General features: G+C 36.4%; 1 protein-coding gene across 4 annotated transcripts in view; it reads left to right on the top strand.

Annotated features, from left to right (window-relative positions):
• The window catches only part of neto1l (neuropilin (NRP) and tolloid (TLL)-like 1, like), a 65552-nt gene that overhangs the window by 21084 nt on the left and 20121 nt on the right, over positions 1 to 24347 (top strand). For all 4 annotated transcript variants that reach the window (XM_055037811.1, XM_055037810.1, XM_055037813.1 and 1 more), the window contains exons 5-6: positions 20405 to 20446; positions 21521 to 21648. In XM_055037811.1, coding sequence (XP_054893786.1) covers positions 20405 to 20446; positions 21521 to 21648 — 170 coding nt within the window. The remainder of the gene's footprint in view (positions 1 to 20404; positions 20447 to 21520; positions 21649 to 24347) is intronic.

Raw genomic sequence — 24347 nt, 5'->3', positions numbered from 1 at the left:
TTTGCTCCTTGGCAAAAAACAATGTATACTATTATTATCAAGGCCAATTTTTTCTCATTGAGAGATATTTAATAGTGATGCTGCATGGCGTCACAGTTGTTAGCATTGTTAACTTGCATCTAAAGATACTGTGTTTAAATTTCAGGTGGGATCTGCATGGAGTTTGCATGTTTTCCCTGTGCAGGCATGTCTTCTCTCTGAGAAGTGTGGTTTCCTTCCAAGTTTTAAAAACATGCATGCCTGTTAGGTTAACTGGCCACTCTAAATTGTCCTTAGGTGTTTTGTGTACTTTCATGGTTATTTGTCCTGTGTGACTCTGTGTTGACCTGTGGTGGACTGGCAGGCTGTCTCGCTTCCTTGAACCTCTTGTGCTATTTGCATCCTGCCTCCTGCCCATTGTCCTCTAGAGATAGGCACACGTGACGTGACAAGTGACTGTAAAAATGTATGGTTGAATGTTTTGTAGAGAAATAACAATACAAAGTTTGAATTTATTGATCTCCTGAAAATTCCTCCTGAAAATTCCTCATTCTGTTTGTAGAAACAGTCTTCCCGCAAACCAGAAAATCAAGTTTGCAAATCCAAATTATAAGGCTTAATTTTGTAATTTTCCTCCATGCACAGTCCTTGTAAAAGTGATGTACTGTTGAGACATGATAGAAATAGTTCTACATGTTCTGGCAGCAGGAGGTGATGAGCTGATTATTTGTCATGTCAGGAACATTCAGTGTAGTCTTCGCTGAGCTCAACAAAGGGAGCAGAATATTGCTGCACCTCATATGTTTTTGATAATTCCAACTCAGCTTAGTCTGTATTTTTGCTTGTTGTTTGCTCTTGCAAACAAGAAGCAGGCACTACTACATGAGGCTTATTTCCTGGTACATTTTTGATCAAATAAGCCCAACAAAAAGGCAACCTTGAAAAATAATTATGATACATATAAATTGCACAAAGGCTGCTTTCAGAGGAAAGGAAAATATTCATCATGCTGTTTCAAGCTACTTTCAAAGTTTAATATTTTGCTGAACTTGTGTGTGAAGTGTCATTCTTTTCTTCCTAAAGCTCTCATATCATTAAAATCCAATAATAAAAATGATTTACAAAGCTTAAGCAGTACTTCAGCAGTAAATTATTTTTACTGGGGTAAAGGGGGGTCCTTGTTGCTCTCAGCAGACTATTTAGTGTTCACCAAAGTGAAATCTGACCTGTTGAGTAATTTGGTTGTAGGAACTGCAGTTGGAACAGCTTAGCCCACAATAATCTCCTCATCTGGCACAAGCGTCTGTGTCAAGCTGGGTACATTTCTCTCATCCATTTGAATCTATCACACGTGTACAAATTCTGATTTGGCCTGTGTGAAATAATGCATGGTTGAAACGGATGAATGATCATAGCAGGTGTCAAAAGTATTTTGGTCTAATGCCTCAGGGCTGAGGGAAAATTGGACAGATATAGCTGTATTTATTTATTCATGTTCAGATTTGGCAGATATAGTAAAAACTATGTTGCAGTGCTTCTTTGCTGCAGTTCTGTTGCTTACTGTAGATCCTTATGGCTTCTGCTAAGAGCTAGTGCTTGGCTAGCTTCCTGTTGCCTTCTTATTGTGCTGGTGGCAGGGAAAGAAATATTACTGCCAACTAGGCCTTAGTCCTCCTCAAAGCAGCACTTATGTTTTGTTTTTTTGTTTGTTTGTTTTTTTATTTTATTTTTATTTTTTTTTTGTACTATAATGCTAAATGAGGTTGAATGAAATTCTAACTCCCTTATCTGCATTGGTAAAAATGGAAGGGTGAAGTAAAATTAGTGGCAATGCACCCCTTTTTGTAATTTTTTTTAAATAAGTGCATGTTTTAGTTGACTGGTGACAATAGGGATAGGCAAAAGACTTGTTAAAATAAAAATACCAGTAAATCATAAATAAATCACATAAAACGAAAAAGGTTTTCTGAACAAACTCACATAATTTTTTGCCACCCTGCATACAGGTGTGCATGTGCTTCATTGCCTAATAAATGTGAGAGTTTGAACTGAGGGAATTGTCATAGACACTGTAATTTATCAAACAATGGCCTCATTGTTAAAGGGACATTTATCAGAGAAATTATTAATAGTCTGTTTTAATGCACCATTGTTAGGAACATCAGTGAGTGTGCTATGCAGTAACTATCTTTCCCATAATTACCACAAAGTGTCTTAGTTTTAAAGCCAGTGATTTAGTGTAGTTTTCACTAAACCCCAATAGTATATTTTTCTACCTTCCATAGAAGCCAATTGTCACCCTAGTGCCAACATTTGCTTGGATGTGCTCTCGCTCAGCAGCGTTTTACTTTTTTTTCTTCTTTTTTTTCAAGGATGCTCTGAACATTTCTGAACAATGCACTGCAGATATTTCCATGTAAAAGCTTCTTCTCTGTTTTTAAAATAATTTAAACACTAAGTCAGAAAAGAGCTGCATGTGCAGTGCCAACACATTGGGTAAGTCCTATTAGTCTATGGGTATGCGTTTTATGACTTTCATTAAATGTTTACAGCCAAGCTGCTCATATCTCTAGTTATCAAAACTATGTAAAATGTTAAGTGGGAGTGTTTAATTTTGCAAAGCTATGCATATGATACTACAGTAATTAAAGACAGATCTGGATACCTGTATGTTTCCAAAAACATCCAGACATATGTTCACATTTAGTTTAATTTTAGCTGTGGTCTATTTTGTTCATCTGCAGCTTGTAAAACATTGAAATTTGAGTGAAAGGAAGAAGTGATTGTTTTGACCCAGATGTGTTTGTACAAGCACACTAGCACACACCATCCCAATGGAAAGTGATACAATAGTGGGTGTGACATGTTGGGATGATGCACACCTCTGGGTATGATTTTTTTATTTTCTGTGCTTTCATTACAGTGAACTTATAGTTGCTGGTCTTTGACTTTAACAACAAATTACAAAGACAACAAACAAGTAGGAGCCTTAATGTTAAACACAACAACTCAATGTTATGGAGCTCTGATGTCAGAGTGACCAAAACAGAACCTACGTTGGATGCTGAATGTTGACTGTATATCACATTGGGTTTCTTTTTTGACATTTTACCTCAAGAAGTGACACACAAACGCAGAGAGATGAAAGAAAAAAGGGAGAGGTCGCAAGACATTCCTCACCTTTCTCTATTATGCACCAAAGGAGAGGAAGCACAACCGGAGAGATCCTGATGAGATGGGGAAGGAAACAGTTGACATGTTGACAGCAACTCTCTCACACAAACATGCAGGATCCATAGGTATATGAAAACTGAACTGACTGGATTTTGATTTTTAATATTCAGTCAGTGTGAGTTCATCAATTAACAGTCATATGACTCATCTCCTATTTTTTTCAAGCAATAATTCATATGCAATAAATAAATAAATAAAAAATCGGAGTTAGCAGCTTGTGCTAAGAAGAGCTGCAAAAATATTGTATCAGAGCAACAGAAAAAACTATTGCAGAAGCTTTCAAAAAAGGTTGCTAAATCTATAAACACATTAAACTCGTTGTGTCACTATTTTAAGAATAATATGGACAGTTACACAAGCATGCTATGATGGAGGAAAAGAATTTAAAAATAGATTAGAATATTGTCCCCCGACAAACTCCTTACACCGATGTGGCTGTGGTAAAACTTCTGCAATCTTACGAGATATTTAAAAAAGGAGAGAACTGTGTCAGTGTCTTTTGAAACAGTCTTTTTTTCCCCTTTATCTCTCCAAGAATCGGATATTTCTGCAAGGAGCCTTAGGGCTGAGTATGATGGCTTACAACAGAAACACACCATCCCTAAGAATGAAAAAAAAAAATGAAATAGAATATGAGTTACTGTCTCCAGTGTCAAGGCATTCCATTTCTATGTGTCTTTGATAATCATAATTTGTATATATCGTATTATTACCAATAACATCTATGCAGTGCCTTGCAGAATCATTCACACATCTAACCAATACTCTGTAGCACAAAATACAAAGCGTTCTATTGGGATTTTTACTTGTCTTACACAAAGTAGTGGATCATTGTGAATGAGAAAGAAAATTATACATGATTTGTAAAGTGTATAAATGCAAATTAGAAATTTGTGGTCATGCATTTGTGTTCAGTCTCTGTAAAACTACATTATGCTGTAGTTACAGCTTTCCTATAAGTAAAATTGAAATCAGAAAGATTGGACATATTTGGAATGAAATATATATTGCCCCAGATCTCCAGCTTGAGTTAGCTCTGGGCTATAAAGGTGTCATTCTTACACATGCACATACTTTGATCTAAGCCATACAATATTAGCTAAGAATGTGTGAGTTAGAGTCATAGTCCTGCTGAAAGGAGAGCTTGTATTAAGTCTCCATTCCCACAGTACGAAGCTGTAATGTACAAATCTGTTGTGGCAATGTTTTGCCATGAGAAAAACAAACAGGATGATGTGTGGTGGTGTTTTTCAGTCACACATAGCATTTTGTATGTGAACCAAAATAAATAATTTCAGTCTTACTGGACCAGACCAGTTTCTTCCACATAGATTCACTGTGTGCTCAAGACATTTTGTGGAAAATAGGAAATTGATATTTTAGGGTTTTTTTTCTAAGCTTTCTTCATGCTGCTCTTTCATAAACACCAGATTTCTAGTTTACAGATTCTTATTCTTGTGAATCTCTGTCACTCCTGCAGAGTTTACATAGGCCTCTTTGCTTTGCTAATTTACCTACTAATAACGTGCCCTGGCTTTTTAGTGAACAGCCATGTCTTAATAGAGCTGCAGTTTTTTTTTAGCATAACCTTGCTCTGAACTTTTCTGCAAGTTTACTTCTTTACTTCAAAATTTCTCTCAACAAAAAAATTGCAGTATTTATAGCTATGACAAGATTTCAAGCATAGTTACTATTGTTTCACTTTTAGGTTAATGTCATTACATCACCACTGGGGTCAAATATAAGTTAAGATTTTTCACTGTGTAACAAAGAAAACATTAAATTACAGGGTCAAAAACAAGGCAAGCTTTCTAAAATAAAAAAGCTTTGACCAGCAGTACTTATGCCAACAGAAACTGCACTTCAGCTATTATGTATTTATTTGAATAGACTTGGCAATTAGCAGGCCTCTTGGAGGCTGCTAAACAGAACCGCAAGCAAAATAAATAATTTTTTTTCTTTCATCGTATTTGTTGATTATCAGACAGTCAGGATGTTGACAGTAAACAAAGATGGATGTGATTGTACATCAATGGTGCAAACTCTGCCAGCTCTCCAGTGATATTAGAGCCCCATCAGTGTCCTTCACTGACTCTCATGTCACAGCACTCATAAAACCAATGGCAGCTTGCAGTAAAACAAAATGGGCCATTTATAGATACTCCGGAGTAGAGAATACGCATGCAAATTGTCACCCTGCACACGTGGCCGTGTTACCATATGAATCACATTTACTTGTGACATGAGGTCCTGTAGGATCGCTTTGACCACAGCACCATGACAACCTCATAGCTCACCCTCCTCTGGGTGAAATCCATCAGCACTGACAGTGATCGGTGATGTACTGAAATGAGGGTGTAATGAAGTCGAGTGTGTGACACTCCACAGTTTTTACCCTGTTGCATGCTGATGGCATGAGGAGGTTAAAGGTCAAAGAACAATCACAGCAAAGTGGGTAAGGCTGTAAGTCTGTGGTTAATCCATAGTTATTGTGCATGCAGATATTTGTTGCTGTGCCAAAAGAGTCTTACTGCATTGTTACTGGAATGAGCGTATATATATATCTATGTGTATATATATATATATATATCTATGTGTATATATATATATCTATGTGTATATATATATATATATATATATATATATATATATATATATATATATATATATATATATATATATATATATATATATATATATATATATATATATATATAATATTGTTTATTGTTTTTTTTTGCATATTTTAATCAGGAATGCCTGTAAGTTTGCAGGGACTGAAAGACGAGTTTGAGAAAGAAAAGGAGGGCAAGTTCTACATTGATGTATACATTATGTATATAATCCAAGAAATCAACAGAAACTTTGAAAAATTCCAAATAAATATGTTTTAAAGGAAGAGGCACCAGACTAAAAACGTACAATATATGACGACTATTCTCTGTCAAAAGAGAGACTATGGATTAACTGAAGGATGATGCATCTCACAGGTGTGCTGACAGAGTTGCTAAATTTTTCAGTTTGTGTGAGACTGAAACAATGCATAAAGGCATTACTAAAACAATAATACAATAATATTCTCAAATTACTACTCTAACATACAAATCACTGCTGTATGTTAGGATTCAAGTTATCCTAACATTTAAATAATCCTTAAAGTGCTCAAAAACATGTAGTAAATGGCTTAAAATACCATAATGAATTTGTAAGGTGAGAGCACTATGAGTTCACATTTCAGGCGTTTCAGCTCTTTCACTGTTTCTAATTTGCCGGCAAAATAAAGTCCAACTTGGTGGTCACCCTCCATTACCTTGTTCTCCACTCAGTTGGGAGTTGTTGGTAACAGCTGAAACTGTAAAACCTGAGGTTTCACTCTGCACCAAGGAATTTGATTTCTATTAGTGTGTAGCTGCAGAGGCTACAGAGCTGGCATCTCTTTTTTTGTCTCTCTCTCTCTTGGTGCTGATTGCATTCACCCATTGAGGCAGAGTAGTTCACCAATCAAAGAAAGCACTTAAAGTGAATATTTTTCATTGTTAGGTGTTGTCATTTCTTGCCGATGACCTATTCGGCAATTTCACTTAATTTTATACCTGACACAACATTTTAAGATTTAATATGTGATGTGTGTATTTCTTTTTCTCTAACAGACATCCACCAAAATGAGTTTTCTGCTGAGAGCAAAATACGATTTGACAATTTCCTGCTATTTTACTTACTGACTGCAGCTGCAATGTATTTAGAAAGAAATTGTAATATTATTGTCAAATGTCCTAATAACATCAGGTGCATTGACTGTGTTTTCCTCTTCTTCTCCTTCTCATCAATATCACAATGCTTCCAACTTTGCCATTTTGGATATTGTTTTGTGTATCTATTGTGGATACACCCCATCTAACACTAAATTTAATGAATTATGAAAACACAATTTGGATAGAGACTGCACTTTCAGCTTTCAGCTTGATCAACCATGACTGTTGACCAGACAAACTGAAACTCAAATATCCAGTCAATGAATACTTAGCAGTTACAACTTGGACATACTAACAACAATGTTAGTTGGTATATACATTGTTACTGAGAGAAAAAGACTCAACGTTAGCGCTTTTCAGTCGACAGATGTGTTTAAAAATAAAGTCAGAGGAAGCTATCCGAGGAAATTGAATTTTCTATAACACGTCAAGACATCCATAGTGGCAATTTTGATAGTTCTGTTTTCTACTGTAAAAAAGTCCTAGCTTAAAATCATGTGACTGGGTTAATTCTGCATGGAGTTTTCATGTCTTTTTAAATTGGCCTTTATTTGTGTGTTTAAACATGGTTGGACTGTTTTGTCTCAGTGTTGCCCTGTGATGCACTGTTGACCTGCCCAGAGTGTACACCACCTGTCACCCAATGATCACTAGAAATAGGCACCAGCACCTCCGAAACCATGTGTGTATGTAGGTGGGTGAATGTGTGCGTTTGCTAAGAAATGCCTGCAGTCCGATCAGGCTCCGAGTGAGACCAAGACTTTCAGCCAGTAACAGAAAAACTGAACATATTACGAGAAAGTTGCTCTTTGTGAATTTGTTTTTCTCTCTGTGATTCTGTCTGAAGTTGACCTTGCTGAATTTAGAAGTGTTGAAATTTTGTAAATGTTACAGTATAAACATTGTTGCATCTCCATAAATTAGTCGACACATATTGCATGTCAGCAGTCCTTTCATACAGTGATAATGTACACATGGATATGCTTTCTTGGCCAACATTTAAACTTTAAATACATTGTCTATTATTGCATCTATCCCATTAGTGAAAAGCATAAACTACATGACCTGCAAAAGTTTGCATTGGGACAAGGCATAGGTTATCCCACAAACATTGCATGTGGATTATTACTTTTCTTATAAGCTTATTGCTTTGTACAGAGGAAATGAATCCAACTGAATCAAACTCAGACTGATTTTACCTGCCTTTATTATTAATGAAAATGAAATGTACCTATACTGTGCCAGGGGAGGAGGGTAATCCTGTTTAGTTTGATCAGATGACAAAAGGAAAGAATGAAAGGGTAGAAATGACTTTGTGTCCTTTTACATCTGCTGCTTCCAATACAAGCTGAAGACAGCAGCTCTGCATGCATTATCTTCCAGGCCATATGAGAGAAGCTGATGCAGATGTCCAGCAGTATTGTCCGTTTGCATTGTGAATAAGCCTTTTTAACACACACTGTTATCCCATTAGACAAGGGTTCAATTAAAGTTGAAGGAAACTTCTGTGCTTGTGCTTCTGCTTGTGCTCGTCTATATTTTCTTTGTCATCTTATCATAATTTTCTGACTGTCTTGTTTGAGAAGCAATTGGGTTGTTAATCAGGGGCAGCCTGTCTCTGGTGACAACAGAGGGTCGTAACAGCTTGAAATAATGTGTGAGGGGGACATTGGTTATTAGTTGCTGGTGAAGGAAAAAAAATCCCTTTATGAGAGTCTTTGTTGCTTTGTTTTGCCACAGCTACAAACTATGTTCAACCAGACTGCAAAAAAGCACAAGAAACTTATTTGATTTGATCCAAAGTAATATTAAAAATATTGGTAAACGTAGGTTAAATAAATCACGTTCTTAAGTGGTCAAACTTTTATTCACAAAGGAAATTTCTATTAGCCAGTTCTGCATGATGAGATTTTACATCATCGTGTTACATTACATGAAAAGATAAATTGATTATGTTAAGGAAACAGTAAAATAATATAGGCTGTCTCTGTTTCTACGAGTATAAATAAAACTATGTAGAGTATCAAAGCTAAAATAACGAATAATGAATACAAACATTCATTTGTATTACATTTGTGCATTCATGCTATGTCATCTCAAGAGATGAGACTGTGCATGATATTGAGTCTATGAGAATTTTAACAATGCCCTCCTTTATCTACTCCTTTAATTTACCTGGTATGAAAAATGCAGCCGGACAAAGTTAAACAAGTGGAGGAGCTTCATTGTGCTTTAGTGTTAACAGCTAAGCCAACGCTCAATCTTTATCAAATTAACTCCTCACAGTAGGGCAGATAAAGCAGTTTTTTATAGTAGATACAACAGGGTGTGAAGCTTAGCAAGTTCATAATTGAAGTCTGTGCTTAAAATAACTTATCCCCACTTTAATGGACATGGTCATATTAATAACACTGCATAGTGTTCAGGAGGACAAACTTCTTTATGATGAAAAATACAGCAGAGTTTTAATAATGCAATTAGATTAAATGTTCACTCATGAAATGCAGTAAGCAAAACTATTTTTGCAGTGCTCTGTGAATCAGGGTATTGTTAAGTGCAGACTATTAATTTTATTTTTTCTTTTTACAACACTACCTGGAACAGTTCTTAGAAAGATCTATGTATTCAAATGCATGCCACCGTATTCAGTTGCTATGGGAATTTCTGTCATTTCAGCAGGTGGGTCACACTCTTGCTTTTTTTTTTCCTCTTCACCTTCTTGAATTTTCTTAAGTATTTTTTGACAAATTCTAAATGTTGAGATTTGTGATGGTGCATTTTTTATAAGCACTGTGTAAATGAAGCAGCCAACAGGCTATGGGAGTAACGCCACAATTTGAATTGTATTCAAGATCATCAATGTTGTATTGCTTTAAGCAGCTTTTAAAATATCAGTTGAAAAAAGAGAATACGTAAGGAACCACACCGTACACTTCTGAAAACAAGTTGTATACTGTTTTTACAGCATAACTTGTCCCACCTTTGCCCCATTGACCAGTTTCTTTTTAAATTCACAACCCTCTTGGTTGCATTATGTTGGCAGCTCAGCAACACATGGTGTTGCATTTCCCTTAATTGCTTCAGCATCTTCACTGAGTATACAGAAACGGTTGTGCAAATTCTGAATTGCCATTCGTTTTCTTAATCTCCAAGTAATCTCATAATCTTTTTGTTTAAATATCAACATCTCTCTACAACTTCAGTTTTAAATACTCTTTATCATCCTCATTGGAAAAGTCACTGTTCTTGGTGATTCATCAGTTTAGAAGATTATGTTTGAAGAAAAAGATGCCATCTTAGAATTACCTGTTTGATCATTTTAAACTATGTTGAAAAAAAATTGTCATGGTGCAGATGCAAGAGAGAATGTGTTTACCACTCTTCACTTAAACCCACTTGTGCTTGTGTTGGTTGTAAGCATCAGTGTGTTTGCCTGCAGTGTATTACCCCACTGGGCTAAATTGTAGCCTGTTGTTGGCAGAAAAGAAGTCTTTTTGAGCTGTTGATTCCCCCCTGGGTCTTCTTAAACAACTGCAGAGCAGCAGTGACAATTGAAACAGAGATTTGCCACCTCTTATAATTCCATGACAAGAAAATAAAACACCTTCCCTGAAAAAAAAGCAATCAGAATCTTCAATTACCTTTCTTAGTGGAGCATTGTTTGCAGATCAGCAGATCTGTCCCTTCTCTCACACACACACGTAGCCTTACTCCATGCCTTTCAGTTACTGTTTGCAGTAATGAGTGGCAGAGTAGGGATGTTGTGTTGATTTATTGCATGGCTGGCCAAATGGAACCTAGATTGAAAGTGTCTGTCATTGTAGCATCCCTCAGATAGAAACAGCTGCAATGCCTTGGGACAACTAACTGCTGTATTAGTAATGGCTCCCCCATCTCCAACCGGCATTCACACAAACACACGCAAATATGCGCACACATGCAAATGACAAAATGACATTTGCTGTTTGTTTTCAGTTTGTTAAACTATGTTGTATTAATTTCCTCAAGCAAGGGAATACCTGTCTGTTCTCTCAACTAACCTATTCTTAATCTATTTTAAACAGAACTCAATCCCTTAATGTTGTAAAAGTAAAACTCTTATTAAGGACACATTAGATGGACAAAGGTATTAATGTTCACCAATTCAAGGGTATTTTTTGTTCTTTTTCCACAATACAACTCAGCTAGTAGTTCCAGATTTAAAGATTCTATTCAAGGGACTCACTGAAGGAAGCACTAGTTTTGACCTCCTTTATCTCTAATTTTAGTCCACACTGTAAACTATCAGACATGTACATTGGAATACGCTATACATTTGTTGAAATACTATATAGTTATTTACATAAATAAAATTAAGTATTTCTAATAGCATGTTTACTCAATAAATTTTACAAAGATTATTGCGTTTTTAAATGTACACACATCATTATGGCATGATAACCACTTGCTGAATATGTTGTGTAGCATTTGCAACCTCACCTTTTTCAGCTTTTGATTAAAGTATTTGCATATCATGCTGGTCAGGTTGTGAATTGCAAGTGAAAAATAGAGTAAGCAATTTGTTGAAAACAACATTTAACCTTAAACATAATGGATGTTTGAGAGCATGGCTTAACAAAAACAAACAGAACTGAAACTGTTGCTCCAACTGGTGCAGATGTTTTTTTTTGTTTGTTTGTTTTTTTTCACTTTTTAATGGTAACCAATTACAGTCTGGAAGTAAGTTTCATTTTTGTAAACTTCGTTGTCACCCATCAAAAAAATATTCTTCTGGGATTTAGGTCAGGGAAACATTCAGAATGATCTTTAAGAGATTTTTTCTGGTTGTTGTCATACTAACATTAAAAGGTGCGGGATTTTCTGAATGAAAAATCATTGTACAGACAAAGGGCCTCTGTCAAACGGGATAACTGCACACTTGGTTATCCCAGGATTTGACTCTCTGTGCACCTAAAGCTTCATTGTGCCACTGAAGAAAATAAACTACCAAGATCACAATGAAACTCCTCCTTTGTGCCAGGTAGAAAAAAATCTCAAATGGGATCTTCTTGTTATGTCAAAATTGTCCAGACAATTGTTTTTTTTTTCTTCTTCTTCTTTTTTTTTCTTCCTTGCAAAGCCCATTTGGGTTTGGGGCATGGGAAAATAAGTCTTTTTCAAGAGGTTTTTCATTCTTCAAACTTTTCTCTCAAAGATGATTCAGAGTTCTCTTAAATTGTAACGTCAAAGTGTTACGACTGTAAATGTTCTGGAGTTTGTAGGAATGAGCTGCCGTTTGTTTGCTTAGTTTTCTCATGTTTTTCTTAGTTAGGGAGGTAAGTTTTTGTCATGTGGTTTATTTACTTTCAATTAGGTAACTTTCTGTTACCTAATATTAATATTCAGAAAGTTTCCTTTCGTTTGTTGTTTTCGACATTATAGCTCACTCTGAAGCCATATGCTCCACTTGTAACACCTCAAACAAAAATAGATATTTTAAAATACCATTATAAAATGTTCAACTTTGTGTGTGTTCACATCTTAGCACCCTCCACCAAGCACACTCAAGTTGTTTAAATCAACAGAAGCCATATCTGGAATGCCAGTGCCAAATCTGTAAGTTACTAGTGTTTGTAGCATTGTCCAAAGTGACAGAAATACGTCTTAGCTGCTATGTGCTTTAGTTTTTTTTGTTTGTTTGTTTTGTAGACATTTTTATTGTTTTTACTGAAGCTGAAATTATTTATTGCCATGTTAGACAGCCTTTCAATATGTCACACTGCTTTTCATTTGTTTTTGATGTTAGTATATGGTTTTCTGCTCTATTCTGATGTCATGTTTTGGCGGTGAGGATTGCCTGTAGGGTAGTCATTTTTAGTCACTTTTTTGAAACTATCTCTACGTAATGGGTTAGTCAGTTTAAATATACTTTATATTTTACTTAATAGCCAAAAATGAGTATCTCTGCACATCTCCCCTCAATTTTACTATTTTTAGATGATTAGAGGCAAGGCTGGAAACATAGTTTCTGAACAAGCCATAAGCTGTGCTGTGCATTGATTAGCAGCTACTTCCCATATTAAATCCTCTGAATTCAGCAAATTTCCATGCACAGATTTTTTAGTTGGCTCCATTTTTGTTTAATGGACACTACTAGTGTGAGATTTGCACGCTACACTTTAGATTAGACTTTAATATTTTGTAGTTTGTAAAGACCACATCCATTTGATCTTTTAGAATTTCTTAGAACTGAAAGAAAATGATTGAATGACACTGCCAAAACTGAAAACAGATGACTGCCAAGAATAGTGAGACTTTACTTCATCCTTGGATCATTTCAGCATACCATTGCTTAACACGGTCACACAGTGTTGTATTCACATAGGACAGGAGAAACTCTTCACAAGGTGATAGTGTAGTGATGTTTTATCAGTTATTTTTGTGCTTGTCACTGTTTCTCTGGAATACTGAAATGAGGACAGGGACAGCATTCGCATTACTGCGAGTAACTGCGGATTGGGAAACAAAAAAGATCTCCACCTGGGTGATTGAATTTATCTGCTGTCTTCTCAAAATGAAAGTTTTGATGGACATATTTCCTCAACTATTGTGAGGGCAACTAGAGGTGACTTCAGTTTGTGCCAGACACTAAGTAAAATCTGCAGAGCTTTGCTGACAAAAAATAAATAAATAAAAAATAAAAATAAAACAAAAAATTGTTGCATTGAAAAACAGTCTAGTGAAAATATTATTGAAATCTATTTGAAGTGGGCTTATGTGAAGTACGCTCGAGTGGACAGGATGTTTTACGGAGCAGATAGGGGCCAGAACAGGCACCACTGGAGAGTGAGTTGTGAATCAAAAAAAAATCTAAAGAAAATACATTTGACAGTTAAATTACCTAAGGTGTGACTAATAACTCGAAGACAGGAATACCCAGTTTATGTTTTAGGATACTGCATGATGCCTAGCAGTCACGTGTTGCATCAGATCCAGCAAGTTTGACACAAATCCCTTTTGACTTAGCTGAAATGAAATATCTCTTTAATTAAAGATTTTTTTTTTTCTCAAAAGCCTTGAGAAGAAAAAGTAATTAACTGAAAATGAGGAACATGTCCTGAAAACCCCACAGTACATAATTGTATTGTGGTAATAAAAAGTACTCATTAGAGTGTTTTCGAGAACAAAGGGTACTTGAACCTTTGATAGTGCTTTTACGGTGCTTTGAATTAACTCAAAAATGCCAAAAGCTTAGATTTGTTGGACGCGCTGTAATGATGGAATATTTAAAACTACATTACAGAACTCCCAGCTGAAAGGAATGATGAAAATAGATTTCAATATACACTAAGTAAGTCATAGATGAATTACTGAGAAGAGTGCAAATTGAAACTGTGGACCTTTGGCAACGCAAAAATCTTCTGTTATATTTGAGGTTTTTGCTAAAAATCAGTTTTCAACATTTGTGTTTTGACTGGGACTTCAACATGTTAATTGTAATTATTAATTTTTAAAAAGTGACTTGCTAAAAAGTATTGCTCAGATTTCTGACACACTGCTTACACTGCTGCACACACATGAGTACAGTCGTTGGTGGGATTGACAAAACTTTGTTTGTCAGCTATCAGGAAGATTGACAACGAAAGTTTGCCAAACAGTGAGGGAGACGAGGCTGTACTTCATGACTTATTGGATGGAAATGGCAGCTTGAATAAATGGCTGCATTTTCCTTTTAGCCCTGTAAAGAAAAAGGATGTCATAACCACATGCACGCATAAATTATTTGAAGACAGATTTGTGTGTTGACAGTTACTTTATTCAACCAAGGTACATTTTTCCATTTTACAGAATCTAATGGCTCAAAGCTGTTTTAAATCCTGTCTTTCTTTGTCTTCCCATCATAGATAGAAGTTAATTAGGTTGCAAAACCTTAGTTTGGAGGCTTCTTAAAAGCTCCAGAAAATTCTTAAATTTTAAAAATTGTTGTCAAATATTTTCTGAGCAATTTTAATGCTTTGTTTCTCTTTACTTCACTCAGTTTACTTGCATAAGCGAGAAACACTTCAGGTGAAGGAATGAATTGACTTTCAAAAACAAAACAGGAAAAACAGTTTTTGAAAAGTCAGTTCATGTTTCCTTGAGCTTCCATAAAGAAAGTAAATGCCAGCTGCCAGCAATGGGAAGGCAGCTTAGATAGGCATTTTGTGCAGAACTATTTTCTGAAAACGGTGCATATTGGTCATTTGGAATCATGCTTTATTTTCCCAACTGTCTAATATATCTCACTTAGTTGACCAGCTGTCTCTGATGAACAGATTGTGCTTAGATGTGCAAGGCAGAGAAAGGGTTCCTTTGTGCTTTGAGAGGTTTCCACTGGGGATAAAGATTTTTATTTCTCTCTTTTACAGATCTGTTCAAAGCAACAGTCATTTTGGTTTGTTCTTTGACCCTTTAAGTGCTTGAGCACATTGTGCTGATGGAGCAAGAGCAAAGAGCAAACTTTTAGTGTTGTCTCTATAAACCTTTGCAGGAAAATTGTGCTTTGGGCACCTTTAAAAACACCATGATGACAATGCATATGTGGTAGTATTCTTGTCGTGCTGTGGTGTCCTTGAGAAAGACACTTTATCCCTTTGTGCTTCCAGTGCTTTTCTATTCACTGCTTTCCTTATGGAGATCAATAATGTATCGTATGAATCGTTAGTTCAAACACAAGGACAAAGATCACACCCTTTTTGTAATCTATATGCCTCTAAAAATGTAACGGTTTGTCCTCCAGGTGCTGACAGAGGATCTTTCTCTTTGAACAGATATTCCTGGATATTGGAATCCTCCACCAGAACATCCTGGGGGTTAAGTGCTTTTAATCAAGGGCACTTGAACCATAGATAGTTGTGGTAGGATTGGAAATTACTCAGGAGAGTTTTGCCAGCGACAAGCTCTTCCTGCAGGGTTACAGACCATATATTACGAGGTCAAGGGCAGCTGTCTGTATGAATGTAAAACAAAGTGAACTAAGGTTCACAAGGAAAATATATTCATCAGATTTTTTTTTTCAAGCAAGACATGTTTTTTTTCCTTCTTTACTGTGTGGTGCAGTTTCTAGTCGGACTGCTGATGTGTAGATGTTGATGCTCGTTACATGGCGTTGCAGTACACATTGGCGCTAATCGCCATTCAGGGCACAGACCCAGCTCACTGACCATGACACCCAGGCTGTGGTAAATCCTATCAGTCCTTTGCAGGTCCTACAGCATCCGCATTTGACATAAAATTTTTCAAAGTACAGATGGTTTGTCATCTGAAACGATGACAAAGTCCTGCTGAGCCACATCAGATATGTGGCTAATCTCTAAAGCAGTGTTTCATTAGAAGAGATTTTCCCAGTGACATATGTTTTCTCAAGCAAACAGTCCAGCATGTATTGTGTTGGTTTGATGTGAGATTTGGATGTTAGTTGAACTGTAAGAATATGAGAAACGGTCACCCCTGTTTGATTTCACCTCGTTCTCTCTTTCCGCCTGCAGCTCCGTTTTGGTCGTTGAGTGGAACTGTATCCACCTCTGTGGTTGGTGTGATTAATGGTGGCTATTCATTAACTCGATCAACCACATAAACAGAGATTATTAATCAGATGCTTATTTAAATGTCACCACCAAGTGGTTGAAAGAAAATGAGGCCACTGGGAAACTGAGTTTTGTGTGTGGGCTGCTTGTCAGTGCCTTGCTTTCTCATTCCCTCTTCTCATGTTTAATTCTTGAAACATTGTTCTACACTCACAATCATGAGCTTACTCATTAGTTATGCATACATTAGGGGCAAGAGTTAATAGCGAAGGGATGTGTAGCAAGTGTAGCAGTGAAGTATGCTATTTAACTTTAAATGCGATTTATTGTACCTTATTAATAAAACATTTTGTTCATATCTATATTATGAGAAGTAATACAACACTTATGGAATTGTAGTCATTAGAAATTCACATCTTCAGCATGCTATTTCATTTGTGAGTGCCTAAAGGGGAACACTTTGTACTGCACAGCTGAACTCTGTTCATCTTGGCATAAGACATTATAACAATTCACTAATGTCAATGACAGAGATTTCCAATTTACTAGCCTTTCATATGAAGGCATATGTTAGAAAAAATATAACGGAACATTTCATAAAAATGTTTGCTTGTAGTCAAGGCTTGCATAGTGTTCACATTGGCTTTTTTTGGACACAGTTTTTTTTGTTTTTTGTTTTTTGTGCTACAAGCTAGGTTGACAACACTAATGTTGCAAAGCAACTTAAAAAGGTCATCCTCTTAGTGAACACAGGCTCAAGATATTTGCTAAATATCAGTTTTTCAGACATGGACAGTCCAGTGACAGGGTTCTGTTGGTCTGAGATTCCCCGCTGAGATGCATTTCCCAGCTACAGAGTTCAGAACCATGAAATACTTTGTTCTATTTTTGTACCACTTTACATGCAATTGTTGTATCTTTTGTTGTATTTTGTTTCGAAATCAACCTCAACAGATAGTCCATTGTAAACAGTTAGAAGTCAACTCTATGCCCTGGTCTTTCAAGTGAGCATGTTCATGTCAGAGCAAAGTACAAGAATCTGGACTTTAACAGAGAAAAATGTGTGGCATTTTGCACTAAATTTCTTCTGTTAATACAAAGCCTTTTACACTGTGCAGAAATTGGGGACCTCATAGCGGGGCGTTAATGACAATGACAGCACAAAACAAACAAATTAATAATGTCAACATGCTGTGATGAAACTCAGCAGAGCTTTGGAAATATAATGTTCACACTGTGATGTAGTGTCACTGATCTGGCTGAGATTATGAATCTTACTGAGATTGTAAATATGTTATATCATCACTCATACAGAGAGTAGACATTTAGTTTATCATTCATTTCATAAATCCAGCTAATTGATTGGATCTATTAATCAGTGATGATAGACAGGAAAGGAAGGGGGCTGATCAATGGAGACATGAGAAAGTCTCATTAACATTCTACTGCTCAAGTTTAGAAAGGTCAAGGGTCACCTTGGAGGAATTTATAAGCACTGTCGTCCTGTGGTCAGACCTCTCTTGCTTATATTAAGACAGCCTTTATTAAAGGTGTGCTGTCAGGGTGCTCTCATTCTGTCTGGCCTTGTGATCATTGTGTGGAACATGATACCCACAAGCAAATGAGAAATATCTCAAAAAGGCAGCAAAGATGACCTTGAGATCAATGTTTCATTAACTGTCTTCTACTCTGGTTTTTTTCATTTCTCACAAACATAAGCAATAAGACAGGCATACAAAGGCAGCAGTAAAGCGTACAGAAACCTTCAAAGTTTGTCATGAAATATATGCTTTATGTAAAGGCCAAATGTTTCTGCATATTATGATTTTTTCAATATACCTCATACAAAGATGAATGATCATATACTCTCCCGCAGACAGTAGGAAAATGCTCTTGAGCAAAATCAGTTGTCCAGTTGTAACTTTCTTTCCTTATAAGACAAAAACAAACAAGAAAATGAGTTGTGCAGTATCACTGAACAACCTAAAGCCAGCTAAGCATACACTAATTGCTGTTCAACTTTGCAGAAATAGACTTTAAATCATGTTGAGAGCAAAAGGTAGTCAGGCGTAGAGAGTAATCTAAGCCTCGAAAAAGCATATCACTTCAATCATATCTCTTATTGACTTTTATCCCTGATAATTTGTGAGAGGTTTTGATGCACTAATTATAAATCATTTTATGTAGTCCTTCTTGTTTTTTAAATGGTTATCAAAAGACTATCCTTTGCAACGTTTACTGACATTGACTCTGAACATAGCTGCAGTTAGTTGAAAAAACTAACTTTACCTTTAATAGTAATTTTATCCTTATTTGAGATGTGATTTACATTTTTATGCAAAGTTTGCTCTATCACCAGGTGTTCATTGCAAGCTATTTCCGACTTATTTTTTCATGTCTGCTGAGCGAGAGCAAATAGTCACTGACTCATGTCTAGACCAAGAATTTAGAGCGCATACACAGATAAAAAAAAAAGTCAGTGGCATTTAGGAAAGGAGTTCATGCTGTGCAATCAAAGCTCATTTTCCACACTGAGCTCAGTCAGTGGTAGCCATGTCACCATTTATCCTCAAGTGGATTTCGTGCGTCCTCAGATGAAGGCATTCAGAAGATCATAACTGACTGCAGATCTTTAAAGGCACAAACGCTTTGTTACTATGCTGGGATCAAATGAAATCAAATGGAACTGGTTTAATACAATATTTATTTTATTTACATTTCATATGAAAAACTAATGTACTAACTCAGAATTAGTAAATTACACTTTAATATTTCTGGAGTTGATCTTAATTTCTAAATGCAGACTTTTCAATTTCAAACTTTTACTGGAAAACAGAAACATTTCCACTGAAGTGATGACAAAAGAGCAACTTGAAGCTTAGATGCCTTCTGTGTGTCTACAGATGTAACAACAGACATCTATTGTTACCACATTAGAGACATCGTACCATTGAATCTGTGATGTTAGGTCAAATATTTGACATGTGTCATCAATCGCAGCCATTTTGATCCAACTCATTGCAACAATACTCAAAACTTTACCTCCCTCGTGCAATTTACTCAGCTGTCCTTTTTTACGTTCTATCTGAGCAGTCGTGTCAGGGTAGAGACAATGAATTCAGCCCAAAAATATATATATATTGGTTATTTTATTATTTTTGCCTTATTTTTCAGTTTTTAATCCACTGAGTCTGATGTAAAATTTTGCTTTGTAAAGTTATTGACTGGTAGCGACTCATTTTATTTCTGCATCAGGAGCTCATTCTGCTTAGTCTGTGTTTTCTGTTTTTTTTAATTTCACTGACCTGCATACAATTCAGAAAACATCCACATTTAAATCTGATATGCTTTTACACTGGTGGCTCTAAAGCTCTGTTGAACTGCGTACATTAGAACTAAGCATATTAATACTATCTGCAGTGCTGACAGAGATGATGGTTTCCATGTTATGAATGCAAAAGCATCTCTTTTGTCTTAATATCACAACTGTAAAATGTATCTTTCGAGTGTGCAAGCCATGCACATATAATTAGGCATGGCCTAGTATGTAATTATGGTGATATAATATTCTTAAACAAGCTCAGTCACATAGCCTATGTTAAAAAAAGGAAATGCCTAGTCATGCTCAATTATTTTCCAATATGGTGAAATATAACAATATGTAACCATAGTCATACTTGTTTCACTGGTGTAAGTTGTCAAAATAATTCTCCTATTCATAAAAACACATAAAAAATATAGATTTTTACCAGAATTTATTTAGGGCATGTGAATTCTTCATTTACAGGCTTCCCTTGCACTTTCTGCTGTGTTATCTGTAAAAAAAAAAAAAAACTATTTCAGGCATTAAAAATGAATGCCCCCACCTCTCTGTTTCCTCTTCTATCTCCTCAGATCCCGACTTTGCTGATTTGGGAGTACCCCCACCTCTGCCCTGTAGGTATACTCTCTCAGTCTCTGTTTTTACCTCTGTTTTTTTTTTTCTTTTTCTCTTTCTGCCTCACTTCTGATTACATTTCTCACTATGTTTTACCACAGTTTTTTCTTCCTAAGGCTTGTAGTGCTGCTCTGTAAAAACTGCGTTTTCAATGTTGCAATGTTTGCATATGTACCTGTAGCATCCATTCATCCATCCATCAATCAATTTACACACCACAGTAAACCACCTACAATGGAGAAAAGATGTACATTTGTTCTTACTTTCAATGAATGTTGATATAATACAGTAAAACACTAAGGATGTTTTCACATCTGATACTCTGAATGACTCGGTTCAATTGGGGACCAATACTGCAACGTTTGTGACATTTCCAAGAAGACAAGAGTACAACTTCTTTCTTCATAAAATGTAAACAAAAATAGAGTAGCGTTAAATGTTAGTGGTTGTAAGATTTCACTTTGTCTTTGGTAAAATACCACAAGCCATTTCTCACTCTAGAGTTCGAGTCTTGCATTAGTTTCGGTTATATTCAACCAAAATGCCCTGCACAATAGTTCGCTTCCTGCTTTTGGAGCACTCTGTGGTCTGTTTATATCTACATATGCTTTCAAACACTGCCAGAGTTCACTTCTACTGAACCAAGACCTAGGATTTTAGGCGGACCAGTGTTTTTTTGGCCCGCATCAGAGTTTGATTGCTCCTTCACACCTCCCTTTATATCACATTTAAGAGGGCAATTTGCTGTTCTGGATCATAGAGGTTTGCCTTCCAAAAACATAGGGAAGGTTTAAAAGTCAACACCCTGTCGGACCCTGCACTAAAATGCTGTGGTGGGATGTTACTAGATCTCTATTTAAACATCTCATTGAAAACCTCAATTAACTGAAGCAATGTTACAAAGAATGGGACAAAATTATGATTTGAGAAAATAAGTGTTTTAAGTTTTTATTGATTGATGTGGTGTACTTAGCATTTCCAATTACTTTTCCATGCAGAATATTTCTTTTTCTCATGACTACATATATGGAACATTGCTTTTGTATGTGTTTATGCATACACTTGTGTTTCAGCCTGTCAGTATGACATGCTTGGTCCAGAAGGTATCGTTGAGTCCCATCAAATTACCAGAGATGGGAAAGCTGGTGCCGCTGAGGCTGTCGACTGTAAATGGTACATCCGTGCTCCACCCCGTTCCAAGGTGAGTGACTCAACTATTCTTCATCCAGCTGTGATGACGATATAAGTTAGTTGCTTTAATTTTGTGTCTCTTCAGACAACACAGAAACATATTCTGTTGCTTGTGAAGGTTTTTGTCGCTGCGGGAAAGAAAGACAAACAGGCGGAAGAATTTATTTAGGGTCAGGTGCTCATTTCTCTAATCGAAGCCGTGTTGCCAAAAGGAACAACACACCAAAAGGATGTGGAGAGTAAAAAGAGAGGATGAGAGAGAGGAAGCCTTGGTTGGGGCAGAAAAAGACAAGGTGTTTTAGCACTGATGAAATGGTGTTACGATGCAGTTTGACCCTTTACCCTGAGGCTTCCCATATTTGTTTTCTATGCCAATGTCTGGACGCACCCCGCATGCATAAAAAATACAGATATGCTCCAACACTCGTAAACATGCACAACTTCACTCCAGCCACTAATACACTGTAGACTCGCTTCCTTATCTTTGGGAGCTACCTGTGCTGCATTAATGCCAAAGGATTAAAAGTCTCCTGAGCCTGGAGCACCAAGCAGAACCCCCCCCCCCCCACATATTTCACTGGCTTTGTGTTGGTTTCACTGATCAGCCATAACATAACATCAAAACTGCTGAGGAGCATTGATTATTGAATGGTGTACATGTGATTAATTACATGTTTGTTTTTTTTTTGTTTTGTTTTTTTACAATTCAAGTATGCAATGTTTGAATTGTTTTGAATTATTAACTAATGAAATATTTAATCATATGCTTTTTTTTTTTTTTACCTTGAGTCATACTTGTTTTTAAAGGTAGAAAAATTATTTATGTCTCCTACCAGTAAATTTCACTGTAGCTTCACTCAGATCAATACTCTGTGTTTCTTCTGCGGCATGTTTTCCCTAACAATAAAGTAAATGACAATAAGCTGGATGATTCTTAGCTAAAGTAATGGTTGATTCGGACTTGCTTAGGCTCTCAGAAAAGAGAATAGCCTCCTGCTCTTTTATGTCCCAGGTTCTTCTGACGCATATGCATGCTGGTTTATGATATGGCTGGCTGATAACAATGGTATGGCAATGATTCATGGCTGCAGCAGCTGTTCTTATCTGGCATCCTCTTTGGGGTAGCATATTTCCCACTAATGCCTTTGTTTCCATCAGAAATGCCCTTCTGATTCAGTTGCTTTAAAAGTCAAGGCCACTGGAGCTATAAGATTGCACCACCTTCAGACTTTTTCTGAATCATCAGTGGCCAATTGGGGATGTGCTATAAGTAGTAGTAAAAAAATGAAAGGAAGGCAGAGGGAGGCTGGGCCCTTATTGATACAAGACTGATTTTTTTATTATTATTTATTCAGCATGGATATTACACTGTAACTGATTCTCGTGCAGTGCAATATTTGTATGCATACCAAAGAATGTGAGTCAGTTTTCCAATTTATAGATGTGATTCATGAAAAACCAACATAACGTGACCATTGAAAAGTGATATATTTTATAATGTTGAAATCAGTTTAAAATATCATGCTGCAAAATTACATCATAGGGCAAGTCAAGGGCCAAAGGTTTTCACTCACTGGCACTGATAGACATGAACGCGAATGCATTTTCAAGCATGATTCAATTTTTACAGGTTCACGATTTTAAACTTCTCACTAGTTCTATCTGCAAAACTCATGAAGCGTGTAAAACCTCTGTCCATGTTTCTGTCAGAGTGCAGACATAGGCTTATGTTACCCACCTCCCTTACTTTATATGTTACATACATGTTGCTGTACTGTAATCTTGGCAAATTGTTCAAAACCCCCTATGCTCTTACAGTGCTGCACTGTTGCCAGTGTGCCAGAAACAGTAGAGAGATAATGACATCCTATGCCGGAGGCTCTAATTAGACTGCACCGGCGGACTCCAGAGAGAAGGCAGGAGAAACGGGGTGCAGAAAAGGAAGAGGGGAGGGGGCTCGGGGTTGCTAAATAATGCATTTTATCTAGGGTCTAAATGTATAAGGGATGGAGATTAAGTGTAAAAGGCAGATGGCAAAGAGAGAGAAAGAGTCATGGTAAGGGTAGGCACACCTGCAGAAAGCAGTAATGGTCATGTGTTGTTGCCAAAAGTGACAGCAATGCACCACTTTTAATGATGATGTTAGATCTTTACACCAGCATGTGTCATCTGAACATCATTTTTTTTCATAAAGAGAATTTGTAGCAACCACAGGGGGAGAAAAAAATCTAAATTAATGAGCTTTTACTGGTATCCAAGGCATCGTGAAAGAACATTTAATCAGACACAAGCCTGAAAAATAAAACGTCAGACTGCACATACATGTATGTCTGTTGGTTGTGTTTTTTTTTGGTTTGTTTGTTTTTTTTCAGCTACATTTCCCCCTCTTGTTATTTCTGCCTAGACAGATGTCCAAGTATACCTGGCAGCTCTTGGGAGTGTCAAAGATTATTTCCACCATGTAACAAGTTTGTCCTGTCTATATCTTTTCAACACATCTATCTGAACTTTCTGACACTTTGTTTATATTTTATGAAGACAAAGATCACTCTGACTGTACGGAGCAGCACGGTGTTTTCTGGGCACCTTTTAGCCACAGAGAAAACATTATCTTCTTTGGTTAGTGATTGAGTCTTCACCATTATTGGCTATTGCTATTAAGGAAGCAGCAGTTTTTTTTTACTCCAAGATCAAATAATTCGGACTTTT

The sequence above is a fragment of the Poeciliopsis prolifica genome, unplaced genomic scaffold, assembly GCF_027474105.1.
Source record: "Poeciliopsis prolifica strain line A6 unplaced genomic scaffold, Auburn_PproV2 SCAFFOLD012, whole genome shotgun sequence".
NCBI classification, from domain to species: Eukaryota; Metazoa; Chordata; class Actinopteri; order Cyprinodontiformes; family Poeciliidae; genus Poeciliopsis; species Poeciliopsis prolifica.
This window is presented reverse-complemented; position numbering and strand designations above follow the sequence as displayed.